Source organism: Sinocyclocheilus rhinocerous, unplaced genomic scaffold (genome assembly GCF_001515625.1).
Source record: "Sinocyclocheilus rhinocerous isolate Xijiao unplaced genomic scaffold, SAMN03320098_v1.1 scaffold2183, whole genome shotgun sequence".
NCBI lineage: Eukaryota > Metazoa > Chordata > Actinopteri > Cypriniformes > Cyprinidae > Sinocyclocheilus > Sinocyclocheilus rhinocerous.
Genome location: NW_015634579.1, coordinates 157,806 through 175,812, shown reverse-complemented (window position 1 = coordinate 175,812; position 18,007 = coordinate 157,806). Strand labels below are relative to the sequence as shown.

The 18,007-nt window shown below is 37.2% G+C and overlaps 1 protein-coding gene across 1 annotated transcript in view; it reads left to right on the top strand.

Moving 5' to 3' along the window:
- The first annotated feature begins 2,310 nt into the window (after positions 1–2,310).
- The window catches only part of LOC107745933 (protein-methionine sulfoxide oxidase mical2b-like), a 63,809-nt gene continuing 48,112 nt past the window's right edge, over positions 2,311–18,007 (top strand). Inside the window, exons 1-3 of the mRNA XM_016559970.1 lie at positions 2,311–2,494; positions 11,780–12,106; positions 14,891–15,098. Of these exons, the coding sequence (XP_016415456.1) occupies positions 11,843–12,106; positions 14,891–15,098 (472 nt within the window). The 5' untranslated portion in view covers positions 2,311–2,494; positions 11,780–11,842. The remainder of the gene's footprint in view (positions 2,495–11,779; positions 12,107–14,890; positions 15,099–18,007) is intronic.

Genomic DNA, 18,007 nt, shown 5'->3' with positions numbered 1-18,007 from the left:
CCTTTCTCTTCTCTGTCCTCCTCCCCCTCCTCCTTCATCAAATCTTACAGCTGATGACTTTGCAATATTCTTCATAAATAAAACAAGAAACATCAATGACCAATTCCCCACACCACAAACTGATGATAACTTCATAATGACAAATGCACACTCTCTCTCCTCCTTCTCTCCACTCTCGGAGACAGACGTTTCCAAACTTATCCTTTCCAATCATCCTACTACCTGTCCACTTGATCCTATCCCCACTCACATACTTCAGGCCATTTCTTCTTCAGTCATACCTGCCCTTACTCACATTATCAACACCTCTCTTCACACTGGTACGTATCCCACAGCATTTAAGCAGGCTCGGGTAACCCCACTGCTTAAGAAACACTCTCTAAATCCAGCACTTTTAGAAAACTACAGACCGGTATCCCTTCTTCCAATCAATGCAAAGACACTTGAGCGACTTGTGTTCAACCAACTCTCATGCAGATTTGCCTTATACAACATTAGGAAGATTAGACCCTTCCTATCAGAGCAAGCTGCACAACTCCTTGTCCAAACTCTTGTTCTCTCCAGACTAGACTATTGTAATGCTCTCTTGGCGGGCCTTCCCGCATGTACTATCAAGCCTCTGCAACTGATCCAGAATGCAGCAGTGAGAGTGGTCTTTAACGAACCGAAAAAAGCTCATGTTACACCTCTCTTCATCAGTTTACACGGGCTACCAGTAGCTGCTCGCATCAAATTCAAGGTACTGATGTTTGCCTACAAGACAACAACGGGCGCTGCACCAATACACCTAAACTCGTCAGCACCTGACAAACTAATACTAGCACTTACCTATTCTATTCTATTCTATTCTATTCTATTCTATTCTATAAAAAAAACCTAGCTATGTGTACTGTGCTAGACTAACTGAGACTTGTCACAGCACTTGCATACTGTTGCTCCCTCGTTCGTCTGATTGCTTCTATTGTTCTCCTCATTTGTAAGTCGCTTTGGACTAAATTATTAAATGTAAATGTAAACATATATTTTGCTATTTCAAATAAATGCTCTTCAGTTAACTTTATTTCTGTTCACCAAAGAATCCTGAAAAAAATGCATCACAGTTTCCACAAAAATAATAAACCTGTTAGGTTAAACCTGTTTTTATTATTGATAATAATAAGAACCAATATTAATGAATATATAGATAACGGAGCATCAAATCAGCGTAATGATTTCTGAAGGAACATGTGACACTGAAGCTGGAGTAATGGCTACAGAAAATTCAGCTTTGCATTACAGGAATAAATAAAGCAAAAAAAAACAAAAAACGTTTAGAATATTACAATAGAAAACAGTTATTTTAGATTGTAATAATATTTCACAATATTACTGTTTTATTGTATTTTTTATCAAATAAATGCAGTCTTGGTGAGTGTATAAGCCTACTGGCTTATATAGATTATTAACTTGATTATTTAATAATAATACTTTTTATTTGACTTGTAAAAAATGCAGGCAATATTTAAAATGATTTATAACATTCTATAATTGTATAATTATGTATAATATTCATACACATATGTAAACAGAATTACCTATAATTTGTATTGCTAGATTTTTAAAAATTATTATTAGTGACAACTGTGTGTTGTCAGTCCAAATAGATTTGAATGGATTCTTGTTTCGTCTCGAGTTAGTCTGTTTTTGTTCCATGTAGACTCGTGAACATCTCATTGCACTCTTGGTTTTGCCCAACTTTGCCCTTTCAATGTGCATAAAGTGTGCACATTCTTTAATAGTCCAGTAGATGGCGACAGAGTACAACATCTCGTTCACCACTCATTCACTGCCTATCCTAATGAAACACCTGTCAGCATGTGTGTGATTAAACCTGCTGCTCGCGCCAGCATAGCTATTCCTCTGGTGTGTAGGTAAGACAAAATACACGCTCATCATATTTATCAAGACTCAACTTTTTATATAGTACAGTAGCATAATATGAAAAACAATGAAAAATAGATTTGGCGTAAAGAAGATACACATCTGATGGTCTATTTTCTGGGAGTTTGATAAAACTAGAGTGAATGATAAAGGAAAGAGACCAGGTGCTGGGAACACGAGGCGTCTAGGACAGTTGGTACAGGGCAGTAAAACATGAGACGCAATGTGTGTGTGTGTGACAGTTTGTGTGTGTGGACAGTTTGTCCAGAGAATGAAGTAAAATACAAACGACTGCTAAAAAATTTAACGGTGGGATTCGCCTTCCAAGTTTATCTGAACTTCCCATTGGGCGTCATGGAAAGCGCCGCCTCTAATTATAAAGCGCATAAACAGCCAGTGAGTCGCGAGCGCGACTGATCTCAACAACCGAGTGGATGGAGTCATAAGATACAAACATGTTTCTTTGTGTGTGACATAAGTTAGAGCTCAGATACGCTATACGGATAATATCAACCGCTGTCAAACAGATTCTGCCGCTGTCGCTGAAGCCGAAAGTCACATTACAGCGGAAAATGTAAGTTTGCTGATCACTTCATTTGAGCGCGTGTCAGCGCACGAGCTGCTGATGCGCTATATTGGGCACGCGCTGCGTTGACAGAATAGGCCTACACTGTTGCCATAAATGTGAAAATAACATTGTAATATTAAAACAAATAAATAGGATCGATATTTATGTTATGGTAATGAATTAAATAAATTATGGCAAGTTTGTATTGGATTTCCAATCGGGTGTTTGATTACATCTTAGTCAGGTTAGTTTCAAAAGTGGTTTAAATAATTTACTGCAGCCTTTGGAGTGTTCGTCAGCTGTCTGGGTTTGGTTTGGAGCTTATCTCTTAGATAATGGCAATACAGCACTAAAGCATGATTTTTGTAATATTATCTGTTGTTTGATATAGTCATTGGCTAAACTGACAACATTCAGTTTTGGGAAATCTATCTGAAGGACCGCCTTAAAGCTATGTGTTGCTGGTCCAACATGGTCTACTATGTAAAAACCTGCTCCAAAACACAGTTACCGAATAGATTTTCCAGGAAAGTCTCCAAGAGACCAGTTTTGGTCCCTTGTTAGGGCTGTTCTCAGGTAAACAGTTGACAGGTGTGAAGATGCTGAGTAAGATGTTTTGAACATTAAGCATTTTCCAGTGGTGATGGGTGTTTCTTATGCAAGTTTCCTGAATTCTGTTTTATGTAACTTGAATAGTTTTGGTCAGACTGGATTACTCATTGTTAGTGTGAATTGCTCAGACTGTAGAGATCATCGGGCTCAGACTAGCATCCAATGTGTCTCAGTTGATGAATCATTTGCTTGCAGGTGTTTCTTCTCTATTTGTGTGCTCATTTTATTTTGTAATGAACATGTGCAGTGACTTGCACAGATAAATGTGTTCTTATTTTGTAATACGTGTGTCTATATCCTAAATTTCCAGCAGTGATACTGAAGTGTAACACCCTCTTGTTTTTATATGGGCTTTCCTAATGCAATTTCTGAAATGCACCATAAGGTGTTTGCTTTTTTGATCTGTGCAGTTTCTGTTGAAGATTATGTGGTTGTTTATGAGAGCTTTTGGATATGTTGTCCCTCTGCTGCCTATGGGGCAAAATGATAGTGTTACACAATCTGCTCTTCCTGGAATATGGCGTTGACTTATAAGGGCCATTCTGAGCACACAGAAAGACAAGAATACACTAGAACTATGGCGTTGTTCTTTAAAATGGATTTCTGATTAATTGACCACAGCTTCACCACAGGCATGAGGAAAGATGTGCAGAGAAATTGCAATTGTGAGAAATGAAGATGCAAATGTGGGAAATTAGAAAATTTGAGAAAACCAATTAATATGAGAAATGCTTTTTAGCAGCATCATATGACCCCTTTAACGTCAGAAATTATGACAAATTAAGCAAATTTGAAAGTGTTAGAAATAAAGAAGAGAATGTGAGGGGGGAAGCAAATATGAGCATTAAGCACAGTTTTGAGAAATAAAGTCACAATTGTGAAAAAAAATTGCAAACTGAGTCGCAATTGTGAGAAATTAAGCAAATATGAGAAATTAAGTCACAATTGTCAGAAAGTTGCATTTGTGAGATAAAGTTGCAATTGAGAGATTGTTACATTTATGATAAATAGACAGTTAGAAATAAAGTTGCAATTGTCAAAGTCGCAATTATAAGATTTACATTTAGTCATTTAACAGATGCTTTTATCCAAAGCGACTTACAAATGATGACAATAGTTACGGCAATAAGGAATAAAGTTGCAATTTTACGGAAAAGTAACAGTTGTGAGAAATGAAGCAAATTGCAATTGTGAGAGAGTTGCAAATGTTGAACGCTAAAGAAGCAAATCTGAGAAATAAAAAATGTGCGAAATAGAATTGAGATATAAAGTCGCAACTGTGAGAAATAAAGTTGCAATTGTAAAAAATAAAGTTGCAGTTGTCAGAAGTGAAGTCGCAATTGTGAGAAAGTTACAGTTATCATCAATAAAGTCACTATTGTGAGATATAAAGTAACAACTGTGAAATATGAAGCTGCACAGAAGTTCATGAGGTGGAAATGACAAACAAAAGGGCCAACACAAATGCTGTCGGAGCCTTTTTGAGCCTTTTAGGTTATTCCGAGTATTTTGTGATTTTTTTTAAAATATGACTCTCAGTGGAAGTTCAGTTAAAAATGGCTTGACTCCAATTATCCACAGATGTGAATGCTGAAAGTTTATCTGCTGCACTGCGGAGTCCATCTCTCAAAATAACACAACCAGTCCGTTCCTTTTGGACTGCCGTGATCCTCTCATACGTTTCTTGTGGGTAGTATATCACAATATGACACGCTCAGAAAAATACAAGCTTTTTTTGTGGAGTTGCATACATTCTTCTGTTGGATTCTATTTCACATTCCCTCCAATTCGCAACACTGATTCGCTTAAGGTGAAGGCAGGGCTGTTCACGCTAAAGCAACCCTACCGGCTGGTTGATCAGACTCCAGCTGGTTCATGTGGAAGCAGTAATGCTTCTCATAGTGGTTTGTAGTTTTTCACGACCCATCTGAGAAAAACATCTGGACACCTGTATTTATAGAGTTGCTTTATGGGGTTATTTGATATCTTCAGAGGATTGATACTAAAAGCGTTGGAACGGTTTATATTAATACCCAGATGACAGGCTCCGTTATTTTAATTAACCACAGATATGTAGTTTTGCATGTCGTTGTAAAGGTTACTAAGAGTTTTCCATTTGTAAATGAGACCAAAGTTGACCTAAATCTCTTAATTCTAGCAAATACATGGTTGCAGTTGGCCATCCTGATGTAGTGTAACGGAAAGACTTTAATCCAGAGTAAACTAACCTTTTTGAGTTGAAACCATTTGGGTGTGATGCCATTTGACCTGCTTGTCTGGAGCGGCATCACGTTTAAAGTCTTTAACTTCCTCCTCCATATTTCCTTTATAATCCTTCCTTCTGTTCCCAGTAGGTTAGAGAACGTTAGAGGAAGTGGAAAGTTGTGGGTTTGTTATCGTAAGGATCACATCATCCACACAACAGGATCAGTTAAAGATGCTGCCAGAAATCTTGATGTCTGCAGGGTACAGTATCTGACAGAATCTTAGAAGAAGAAGAGGACAAAAGTGCAAGAGTTCTTAAAAGTCATATTTGTGGAAAGATGAATCTGTTTTAAAAGTTTAAGCAAACTCAACTAGGATTATTTACCCCAGGACTTCATTAGCCTACTGCTGAGGCTTTGAACCTACTGTACATTGCTGTACGGCTATAGAATCACACCATGGTAGAGCTTGAAACTTGAGACCTGTCTATTCTGAGCAGGAACCACCAGAATGTTTCTCCATGTTATAAGGGTGCCCATGTCCGCCTCAGAGTGAAAAATAAAATGGGTAAAAGCCTGTTCTCATCAAGAACGATAACCATTCTGTTTATTCTAAGCACATGCTGCAGTTTTGCCATCTTTAAAGCAGGATAGTTTCTGATTGGCTGTCAGTGTTTTTATCGTTTATCAGCTGGAAACAATTATTTTAAAAGTGATTCCAACAATTCAAAGAATTCCTCTGTGTCATTATCATTATAGTTGATGTGTGGACTTTCCTATTCCAATAGAATTAGAATGATAAAACTTTATAGTTATCGTTATCATTCTTGGTGTGAACTGGCATTAAATGTAGAAAATGTTAAAAGAAATTAAAAGTCATATAAAAAGTCACATTGAGGGATTATCACCCAAGTCAAAAATACAATGTAAAAGTAGCAATTGAGAGAAAGTCGCAATCACAAGAAAAGCCGCTAACAAAGTCGCAATTCTGAGAAACAGATTCACAATTACAAGAAACAAAGTTGCAATTGCGAGAAACACAGTTGGAATTGTGTGATGTAATGTTGCGCAATCAGTTGCAATCAATTGTGAGAAATAAAGTCGCAGTCATGAGAAATGGCAATAATGCAAACCGAATCGCAATTATGAGAACTGAAGTACAAATTGTGAGAAAGTCGTACAGTAATTGTGAGATATAAAGTAGTGATAATGAGAAAGTCAATTACCTTTTAATTTTTTTTTCAGGCAGAAATGGGCTTTCATAACATTAATACTGCAATATAGCCAGATTTAAAGTGCAAGCTGCTTTTAGTTGATGCATCATTTTCTTTCAAATTTCTTACAAATTTCCAAATGCAAAATGCAGCCTACTGTGTCATTATAGCATATTTTCTTACCCTACAGAGTATTCAGACTTTGTTCATACATCAGCGTTCCTCTGAAAATCTCAATGTAAATGCCTCACAATGCGTCTTTGCAAATCTTTGTTTTGCACAACAACACACAGTGTTTAGCAGTTATATATCTAGTGGGAATATTCGGCCTGCTGTTGATTTTGATGACTTTAGGGATTCCTGGTTACACATGGGTGTTGCTTAGTTCGCTGTCACTCGAGCAAATCTCTACTAAACACATTACTCTAGAGAACTCATTACAGGTTTGACCTACATCTTCCCCTTCATTTTACCCTAACGTATGATAAGTTGTGCCATTTTGCGGCTTGCAGAATTTGTTGGAACAAGACTGATTGTATATCATTCTCAGGAACCATGATCCCAAAATAGCTGATTTTGCCTCTTTGCATTTTTTTCTTTCAAGATGGTTTGCTTGCTATGGTAATTAGTCCTTAAGAGGTATATTTAAGTTAAGAGCTATATTGTGCAATTCTAAAAAGTGTTAACATTTTAGCATTTATGTGATCCAGAGGGGCTGCTTTGAATTCTTTGTCCACCACAAAGCAGTAAAAAGTGCACAAACAGGAAGGACTTGGACCTCATACAATATCAGATATCCTGCCTCTTAAACTACTGTGCAGAAAATCACACATAGCAATTTTTATTAGAGATGCACCGATCGATCGGCCAGGGATCGGAATCGGCCGATTTTCCTCATGGTCGGCCTGGATCAGTGATCGGCCGGTCAGTCTCACTTCTTTCCGATTCCGAGCCGCTCCGTTTTGTTACCTGCGGCACAGGCAATAACGTCAGCCGCGCATTCTCACTCTCTTCTCTCCGACGACGACTCCTCTCTCACACACGTCTCATTCGCTCCGGTTAAATAGTGCTTGTATTGCGCATTATTTTAGTCATTCCCGCAGGTTTCACGCTTACACCAAACGCGCGCGCACCACCACTGATCTATATTAGTGGAGAGCACAATCCGCGCTCAGTCTCAAACAGCTTGTGAGCCACAAATACCAAAATGAGTGGCTAACTGCGCTAAAACGCTAAAATGCCCGTTTTGGCGAGTATCCAGTTACACACAGTCAGTTTTAGAACGTTAAATAGTTGAGAATGAGAACGCATGTTTTGTAACAGTATATTGGGTCCGTGGATAAACTCTTAAAGGGACCGCAGTCCAATATTACTGCTGCTGTCTGTAATGTTAATGAAAGACCAAAAGACAAAGAAAGTCACTTTGAATACGTTTTATAACTTTAATGGTAAGCATTAATCTTTATTTAATTTTTACAATGAAGATTACAGAAATTAATATCAAATGTAAAATAACACTGAATTTGTTATTTTACATTTGATTACTTTCATTTCTGTTGTATTTCTTACCTGAATAAAACTTACTTAACCTGAAAAACTTAGTTTCATAGCTCTCTTTATTCTATTGCATTTATTTGTGCTGTTTGCAATTTTTTTTATATTTGTTCTTATTTTATTACTGACTTTTTACCTGTGTTTTTTTATGAAAATAAAACTTTGCATTGAAGAAAAGTAGATTTTTGTTTGTATATGCTGTCAATTATAGTTCTTAGAAAGAAAATCGGAATCAGCAGATCACACTAACAAAAAATCAGAAATCGGAATCGGCCAAGAAAATTGCAATCGGTGCATCTCTAATTTTTATGAACCTTTATTTCTGACAAATAGGAAAATAATATTTTTTATGCACTTTTGACTGTGTTGGAAAAAATCATTGGGAATAAGTGTCCCTGTAAGGAAATACCATTTCAGACTCCTATTTGATTTGCTTTATTTCTCGGGTGTTCTTGGTGAAGTATGCAAGCATGTAAAAATTATTTCATACCTCTTGTGCAGGAATACCAGTGACACTTTAAATTGTGAAACATCTTAGTTTCAAATAGAGATGCACCATTACCATTACTGTTTTTAAAGATTGACCAATACCAATAAATTTAAATAATCTGTTTTATTAGCAGATAATTGATCATGTTAACAATATATTATTTCAACTTGATGTGTTTTGCCATTACCACCAAACCCAATCTATTGTATGTGTCCAAAAAAAGCTTTCCCCGGTCCTATATTGCTTCACTCTACAGTAGGGATATGCCGGTATCAAATTTTCATGTTGCGATTATCTCGCATGTTCCGCCATGTGCTTCACGTCCGCTTTACATCAGAGTGCTCACGGGTCTTTCATCCAGCATACAGTGGTGTTGTGCATTTTGACCAGTTTATGGGAAAAGTATTCTTAAAATGCATTCAAAATTCTGAATAATTTGTAATATATAATTATTCACGGTATTTAGAAGTGCCCACGATAACAATATCGTGCATATTCATTACCGTGATATATCGCATTACCGAATACCGGCACAAGTCTACTCTACAGTTGATGGCATCAGCTACGCATTGTTTGTTTCTTATAGGTCAGCTGGCTAACAATTACCAACGTCACCTCAACCAGTGTAACCAAACTCTCCAAAGCAGCAGCATTGCTCTCCAGTTACTTTTGTTTGCCTGTACTGTAATAGTCTTTTACTTCAGGCAGTAAACTACTAATGCATATTGACTCAGAAGGGTGTACTTTCCCTACAAGCATTAATGACTGCTTGTTTTCAACACTGAATAAAATAAGGAATGTTTCTTGATCAGCAAATCAGCATATTAGAATGATTTCTGAAGGATCATGTGACACTGAAGGCTGGAGTAATGATGCTGAAAATTCAGCTTTGCCATCACAGAAATAAATTTACCTTTTAAAATATAGTCAAATAGAAAAGTTATTTTGAATTGTAGTAATATTTTACAGTATTACTGTTTTTATTGTGTTTTTATCAAATAAATGCAGCCTTGGTGGACAATAGTAGAGAAGGTCAATTCCCGTTTGTGTGCTCCTGTAGGTCACATGAATAATATTAGTGTTGTAGGAATGTTGGCTCTTAGGAATTCCAGTTTGAAGTGGTGCCGCTTTCTGCTGAATCCAGTGGGACACAGTTGAACCCTTTGATGGTTTCTCAAAGCTGAAGCTCCTGCAAAAAGATCAGTCTAGTCCTTATGCTGAAAGACTGCAGGTCTGAGCTGTCGCAGTCAATTTGCTTGGCGATCACTGTGACATTAGCATATGCTAGTCTTCAATGACTATTAATGATAGACAGGATGGGCAAATGTGCATGATCCTGTTGAAAAATATATTTGAAGGCAATGCCAAAGGGTGTTAACTTGAATTCCACTGCTTGCAGTTGTGCCATCTGTCGAGTGGCTGTTTCTAGAGACACAGTTTGATTTGTAGCTTCTAAATGAGACCCGTCTTGCTGTTTTTCTTATGATTTTCTGCCAGGACAACTTTCCTGGCACTTCTTGCTTCAAGAAATATCCCCTACTGCCTTTTTAGCATGGTTAAATTTAGCAATGGGAACTTTCCCACACTGCACTGGCTGCATTGAGCATTGGTGACATGTAAAAACTCACTGCTCTCGTTGGTCCTTGGAGAATTCAAGGACCATGGTCATGGTATATTTTTATGTGTGTTTTTGATGGTAGAGGACCAGTGAAAATGGTAATAAACAGTGGATGTGGCTGCACAAATGAATCAGGAGAGAGCAGCTAATGCCACCCTGCAGATAAATGAGAAGGTCTTGCCAGCTGTCAGATTTGATTAGGCTGCTGCGACTCAAGTGACCCTCAGGAGTGTTAATGGAGAGAAAGATGCAGGACTGCTATTGGGTTCAAGCTTTCGACAAGTCTGCTCACTCGTTCAGGTGATGCATTCAAATCATTCACATATCACTCCGCTCTGGTTTCACTCCCAAATCAACTCTTCATTTGCAACTGGAAGACGAATTGATTTCCTCAACCAATTCATCTGAAGGACGCATTGAGAAATGCATAATATTGTCGTTCCAAACATATTTACACTCTTCTTCTGAGAAATTTTTGAAGAATGTGCTGGCAGCTCTTTGTGTATGAAAATATTTTCTGGCTCACAGGTTGTCTACAACTGGGCCAATCTTGGTGTCCTGATTCTCGTTAAACATTCCTTTGTTCTGTCCCGTTTGCTCTGCATGCATTAATCCTATCAAGCACTTGACTCTGAGTTAACGTGACTCTTCTGGCCTATTTTACAGCACATGCCAAGTGTCACTCAGCTAAAAATCTAGAGCATTTTCATTTAATTTACCAGAAGTACTTCAGGATAGAATGCACTGTTTTTACCAAGGCATTGTCTGTTGGTCCAGATTGACATGTACATTGCTATTAGGTATTTGTACAGATGGTTGACTTTGTCCAGCTGTTGACTAGTATTTTATTTTTTATTTTATGTTATTATTTAATTTTTTGTTTTAGTTTTGTTTGATTTTGTTATTTTTTATTATTTATTTTATTTTATTATTATTTTATTCCAAATATGATATTCCCCTGGCATGGGACACCACATTTCCAAAATATAAAAAAACCAACCCAACAAAATTAAATAATTGTTTGCAATTGTCATTGTCAAAGCAAATTGTTATAATTATCAGGAAAAAATGACTTTTATTAAGTTGATGGTTTACTTTTATATATTTGTATTATTTATGTACCCGTTTTACTTTTACTGTATTTTTTGTACTTTTTATTTTTTATTATTTAGTACTATTTATTGTTTATTGTATTTAGTTTTATGCATTATACCAAATTATTTGGTAAATGTAATGTTTTTTTTTTTATCATTTAAATTTTCACAATTTATTCCCAGTTTAAATCGCCCTGCTTTTTATGAAATTATGTAGATGTGTAGGCTATATCCCTAGTTCTTATAAGGACAGTGGTGTTTTATTGATATAATTTACCTTTATATACAAACAGCATTGACGGGCTGCAATCAGAGCCCTAAAGCAAAAAATGAATTTACACAATGTGAACTGCCTACCATTTTTAGTAATTTCACAGCACTGTATAACCATATATAGGATGTTTTTTTTCCACATATGGATGGCTGATTGCAAATCATGAAATTTATGTCACTTTGGTCCTAGTGTAAAAACAAATAAAGCCTAATCTTCCTTTTCTTTCCCCAGTCTTGAAAAGGAATGCCAGCACCCCCTGTCCACAGAGGGAAAGAGTGAGTTAAAATAGGAAGGATGGGGGAGATGGAGGACGAGCGTACATCTCAGGCCGGCCAGCTGTTTGAGAACTTCGTGCAGGCCACTACCTGTAAAGGCACCCTGCAGGCCTTCAGCGTCCTCTGCAGGCAGCTGGAGCTGAACCCCTCCGACCACAGAGGCTTCTACAGCAGCCTGAAAGCTGCCGTCACCTACTGGAAGGCCAAAGGCCTCTGGGGGAAACTGGACAAGAGAGTAAGCCACAAGGAGTACAGTAAGGGCAAAGCCTGCGTGGACACCAGAGTAAGTCTGTAGAGCTCTAGACATGTACTTAAAATCTCACACTTAGAGGAAACAAAAATCTTTAAATAAAGGTGCTTTGAAAGCTCACGTGGAGATTTTAATTGATGATCTTATGTTGTATAAGATGACAAACTTGTTAGCTGTACATTTATGGGATTCTTTGGCTAAAAATGTCACTATTTGCTGCATAACTAAAGAGAATTTAAATAGCACCAACAGCAACTCATTTTCATATCCATATTTGTTAGTCAAATCACTTTTTCCTGATAAAAATGGCTGAGATCGCTGTTGCGATGGCTCTTTTGGCACTGCATCTTGTGTTCTTTCTATTTATAAAAGGAAACAGGAAATGAGGATCAGCATCATTTAGTTTTAGCCATTTTTCCACTGCAGTTGACCGTTGGACTGAAGGGTCAAAGGTTAGGAGGTTAGGGGTTTTGTCTATCTAGAGCTCATTTAGAATAGATTTTACCTCTAGAGATGGCCTAAAATGCTTGCGTTTAAGAGATCCGAATCGTCATGTTAGCATTAGCAATGGTTTGACTGTAAAAATACGCCACTGAAATCCCATACAAATGATTTTCCTCATCAGATGATTCCGTAATGTTGCTTTAACTCATGAGAATGGCATGATCTCAATGTTGGAGTGCCATACCATGCTAATCTGGGCTTACTTTTTGTGGAGGCTGCATGCTAGCAAGTGTTTGGGCTGGTATTATTGTGTTAGCTTGGGAAAATAAGTCGTCTTTGTTTAACTCTAAGCTCAGGGTTACTGTCAAAATCTGCTATGCATTAACTAAACCACTGTGTTATTGTGTAGATGTTTGTGAGCACTGAGCATTCAATGGAAGAGTCAATCTCAGGTCACTTGACTTAGCAGACGTATTGAGATTGTGCTTAGCGCATTTTCAATAGTGGTTTTGCCTGTGGACTTATTGACCTCATTTGAGCTCGATAAGGTGTTGAAATAATTGGAAACCTTTAAGGAATATTTGTTTTGCAGTTAAGTGTCAGTTTAAGAGGATTAAATGCTAATCTCTGGGGCTTTAGCTATTTATTTCTAGTGTTTTAACTCGGTCTATGCTACGATTATTGCTGTTATTTTGGTTGTGGAGCAAGTCGTAGTTTGTTTGCATAGGTTTGCATTGTGCGCTTAAGGTTTATCTCGCACAAATTTGATGACTTATTTCACAACAACAGTATTAAAGGAATAGTTCACCCAAAAATGGAAACTCTGAATGAATGAATAAATGAACTTCTTCCATTCTTGAAAGACAGTAAAATTAATCCTAAAGCTTGGCTTTTGAATGCAGGTCAGCATTGCTCTGGCACAGAAAACGCCTTTCTAAATGTCTTCAAAAGTAGTAATGTAAAGAGACAGAAGCCTACAGTGGTGTCTGAAGCTGAGAGTAGCACTTTCTCCAGGGATCATGTCTGGAACAGGAAGCGTAGACATACTGACTCATCTTACAGGAAGTTGGGATCACCAGTCAAACACTAAGATAAAGAATGATGGCAGAAATTGTGGTTCCTGTAAAAGCAGTTTGGTTGGTTGCACAAAACTAAAGTTGTTCATGTGCAAAGGAGAACATAACATTCCTGAATTGTTGAATTGGAAAAATTAATTCCTCTTAAAGGGGTAGTTCACCCAAAAATGAAAATTCTGTCATTAATTACTCACCCTCATGTCGTTCCAAACCCGTAAGACCATCATTCATCTTCAGAACACAAATTAAGTTTTCATGAAATCCAAGAGCTTTCTGACCCTGACCCTGACCCTGACCCTGACTCAACACAACTACCACGTTCAAGGCCCAAAAAGGTATAAGGACATTGTTAAAATAGTCCATGTGACATCAGTGGTTCAACCTTAATGTTATGAAGCTACGAGAATACTTTTTGTGTAAAAAGAAAACCAATATAACGACTTTATTCAACAATTTCTTCTCTTCTGTGTCTGTCGAAGCTGGGCCTTGAACGTTTCAGTTGCGTTGCTGTCTATGCAGGGTCAGAAAGCTCTCGGATTTAATTAAAAATGTCTTAATTTGTGTCCCGAAGATGAACGAAGGTCTTACAGGTTTGGAACGACATGAGGTTGAGTAATCGATGACAGAATTTTCTTTTTTGGGTGAACTATCCCTTTAAATATATGAATTGCATATTTAAGCTTAAAGAGTTTTATAAATGCACCTTGTTCAAACACCTCTAATGTGAAAATGATTGCCATATGTGGACATAAATGGTCAAACTATTACATTTCCCAAAGCCAAAACTTTGAAACTGTCTTTCCATCTAAACGCCACCAGGTTAGTGCAGCAATTCATTTTGTTCAATATTGTCTTCTCTTGCCATCTAATGACAGGTAATAAAAGTGTGATTAAAGTGTTTTTGCCATTTTATGACCACTTTTGAACCAGCCTTTTATGGATATGTGAGTTTGTACACCATATTAGGTCAAGTAAACCGTAACACTTGTCATGTTTTTCTTAGAAACTACAGTCATAATCCCTGCTTTGTTGAGAGAGACAAGTAGAGACGTCACCCAGTCCTGGCTTGTGCTTGAACTTGCTTGGATTGGGTTTAAAGTGACAAGTGGGTAGGTGAAATCATACCATTTGATTGTGCCAGAAGAATGGGAATGCACAAATTGGTTTTGATTGGTCAGGAAGTTGACGTGTTTGGAGTGAGTCTTTGCTTCCACTTGTAGACGCTCTCCATAAAAATGCCCAACAGTGTCATTTAAATAAGTCCTTTAAATAATGCCAAACTTGTTTGTTTTCACAGTGTCTCATCATTGGTGGCGGTCCCTGTGGCTTTCGGACTGCCATAGAGCTGGCTTTGCTTGGTGCCAAGGTGGTGGTGATTGAAAAAAGAGACACCTTCTCCAGGAATAATGTCCTGCACCTTTGGCCTTACACCATCCAAGACCTCAGGGACCTTGGAGCCAAGAAGTTCTATGGAAAGTTCTGTGCTGGATCTATAGACCACATCAGTAGGTCGAATCTGTTTTCATACTAACCAGAAACCAAAATTTAGTTAGATACTCTTCACTGATATCCCTTCTAGTCATTGAGAGATACCATAACAGGAAAACAAGATATGGTTTTATCAGATGTTGCGATCACATGCAGGGATTTGCGCATGAGCTTGATGAAAAAAATTTTTTAGACACACTGATGTTCTTTTTCTTTCATGTTCTGCCAACTGAACCTATTGTAAGTCTGATATGTTCCTCTTTATGGTCCCTGAGATAGGACCAGTCCAACCCAACCAAAAGAGATTAGAGTAGAGTAGCTGGGATTATGCAAATGTATTTTTCCATGCTTATCTCTTTAAAAACACTGGCTGCTGTCTGATAGTTTAAGTTCATGCTGCACAATGTGTGTATGCATACATGTAGAGCTGCACGATTCTGGATAATTTGGGAATCACAATTTTTTTTTTTCAAATAGAGATCACGATTCTCCCACGATTCTGAGCTAAACAAAATAATGTGTGGCAAAATATTATTGCTGCATTCTATTTAAAAGTGTTTAATTAATTTGAATGAATTATTAAACATTTTAATATACACTACCAGTCAAAAGATTTTGAACAGTAAGATTTTTTATGTTTTTTAAAGAATTCTCTTCTGCTCACCAAGCCTGCATTTATTTGATACAAAATACAGCAAAAGCAGTTATACTGTGAAATATTTTTACGATTTAAAATAACTGCTTTCTATTGGAATATATTTTAAAATGTAATTTATTCCTGCGATTTCAAAACTGAATTTTTAGCATCATTACTCCTGTCACATGATCCTTCAGAAATCATTCAAATATTCTGATTTGCTGCTCAAAAAACATTTATTTGATTCTCTTGAATAAATGATTCATTCAAGTCACTTTTCACCACCTAGTGGCGAAACAGTGCAATCGACACAAATGTTATGTGGCAGTAACTTTCAAACGCGGATTTGCTCTGTTTTGGTCGCGCTATACCATAGACATCAATGTTTATATCTGAATTATAAACTTTCATCCCAGTATTTCTGTGATAATATGAATGACTGTACGACAGAAATAATACTGTGTAGTTGAAAAGACTGTTTGTGAAGCTGTTTCTTAACCAAACATGGTAACTGCTCTCTGTGTGTCAGCGGCAGTGCGAACGCAGATTTGAATGATCCGGTAAGACTTTGTCAAAGGTTTAATAGAAACGGGAGAATCGTTGTCGTTTAGAAATGAGATCGTGTGGTTGTCTGAATCGAGATCGCGATCTTTTAACGATTAATCGTGCAGCTCTACATACATGCCTAAAATTTTGAACTGATAACTTGTGACTTTGAGAGTCAGTTGTTTATGAATCAGACTGCATTGGTCACGCTGTATGATTTTGCAAGCAGCCGTTAATGCCGAGTTCACACTGCACGATTTTCAAACTCGTCGGATCGCCGTGGTTTTCACACTGCGTGACTATCTGGGGTAGCATTCAGTTGCTGCTGTGTTCACATTGCACGATGGATCGGCGACAGGGGGTTTCACACTGCATGACTTCACAATAGGAAGAATTGCCGACAGCTCTGTCTGGTCCGCAAACTAGGTTTCACAACAAAACACACGCGAGAAGTGATAAGGAAATAACGCGAGAACCCGCGTGCGTCAGACCGGAGTTCTCGAGCGAGACTGTAATTATTAAAATATATATATAGCCCGCAAATAGTCTGTGAGCAGATTTCCAGCTACAAGGAGAAAAAGAAAAAAAAAAGAAAAAGAACAGGGATTGGGTGTTCTGCAAAGAGAGTTGGAGGTAAATAATTTTGCACTAACTGTTATGCTGATGTTGTGGCTGATCAAGCAAATGTTTGTGCTTGTTTCTGTAAGATATAATTGTTCATATATCTATTAAAATACTGATATTCTGGTCTATAACTCCTCCCCGAACGTCCCTTTGCCCTGTAGCTTGGTCTCTCATTGGCTGTAGGTCATCGCAGATGTGTTTTTCAGTCAGAACTCATTTCACACAGTGTGATTGTGAATCGCCGACAGCTCCAGATATTTAGCATGCCAAAAATTTTGCGGGCGTCTGCGACGTGTCGGCGATTCCCTCAGATCGCGTCTTTGATAATTCACACTGCGTGATTGTCACTCGCGTGAAGGAGCACCGATTTGCCTCCGATGTCGGGCATTTGTCGGCGATTTCGCAAAACCTGTCGGCGAGTGAAAAATCGGGCTAAAATCGTGCAGTGTGAACTCGGCATAAGACAGTGCAACAGTAATGTTTTTTATGCATTTATTTATTTTTGTGCTGTTTTGTTTTGTTTTGTTCTGTGTTTTGTTTTATTTTATTATATTCTGTGCTTTTGTTTTGTTCTGTGCAGTCTCCAGTTTTTTTTTTAATCTCCTCACATTTGATTTCAACCTCACAAACTCTATATCAACTAGGCATATGACGGTATGAAATTTTCATGTTGCCATTAATTGCTAATGCTTTTATCACGGATTACAATATTATCACGGTATTGAAATTTAGTTGCAAAAACAGTGTTGTCATAAACTATAACAGGTTTAATAACTTTTTTCTTATAACAAAAATAACATTTACATACAATAAAGTAATACACAAAAATGTATAAAGTAAAAAATTTCACACAGATTAAAGTGCAAAATAATTATAAAGACCAATAAGTAACAAGGTTATTATAGTTTTGAATTTTTAATTTTCAAATTTGCTATACAATTCAGTTTAGTTTTAATTAGTTTCATTAATATTGTTGTTAGTTTTAGTTGAGTTTTTATTTTGTGAACACATTTTTATTTAGTTTTTATAAAGTTTAGTTTCAGTTTTAGTTTCAGTTTTAATTAAAGTTTAGCAGAATTAACAGATCACTTCCAGAGCGCAGCCAAAGAAAGACTTAGG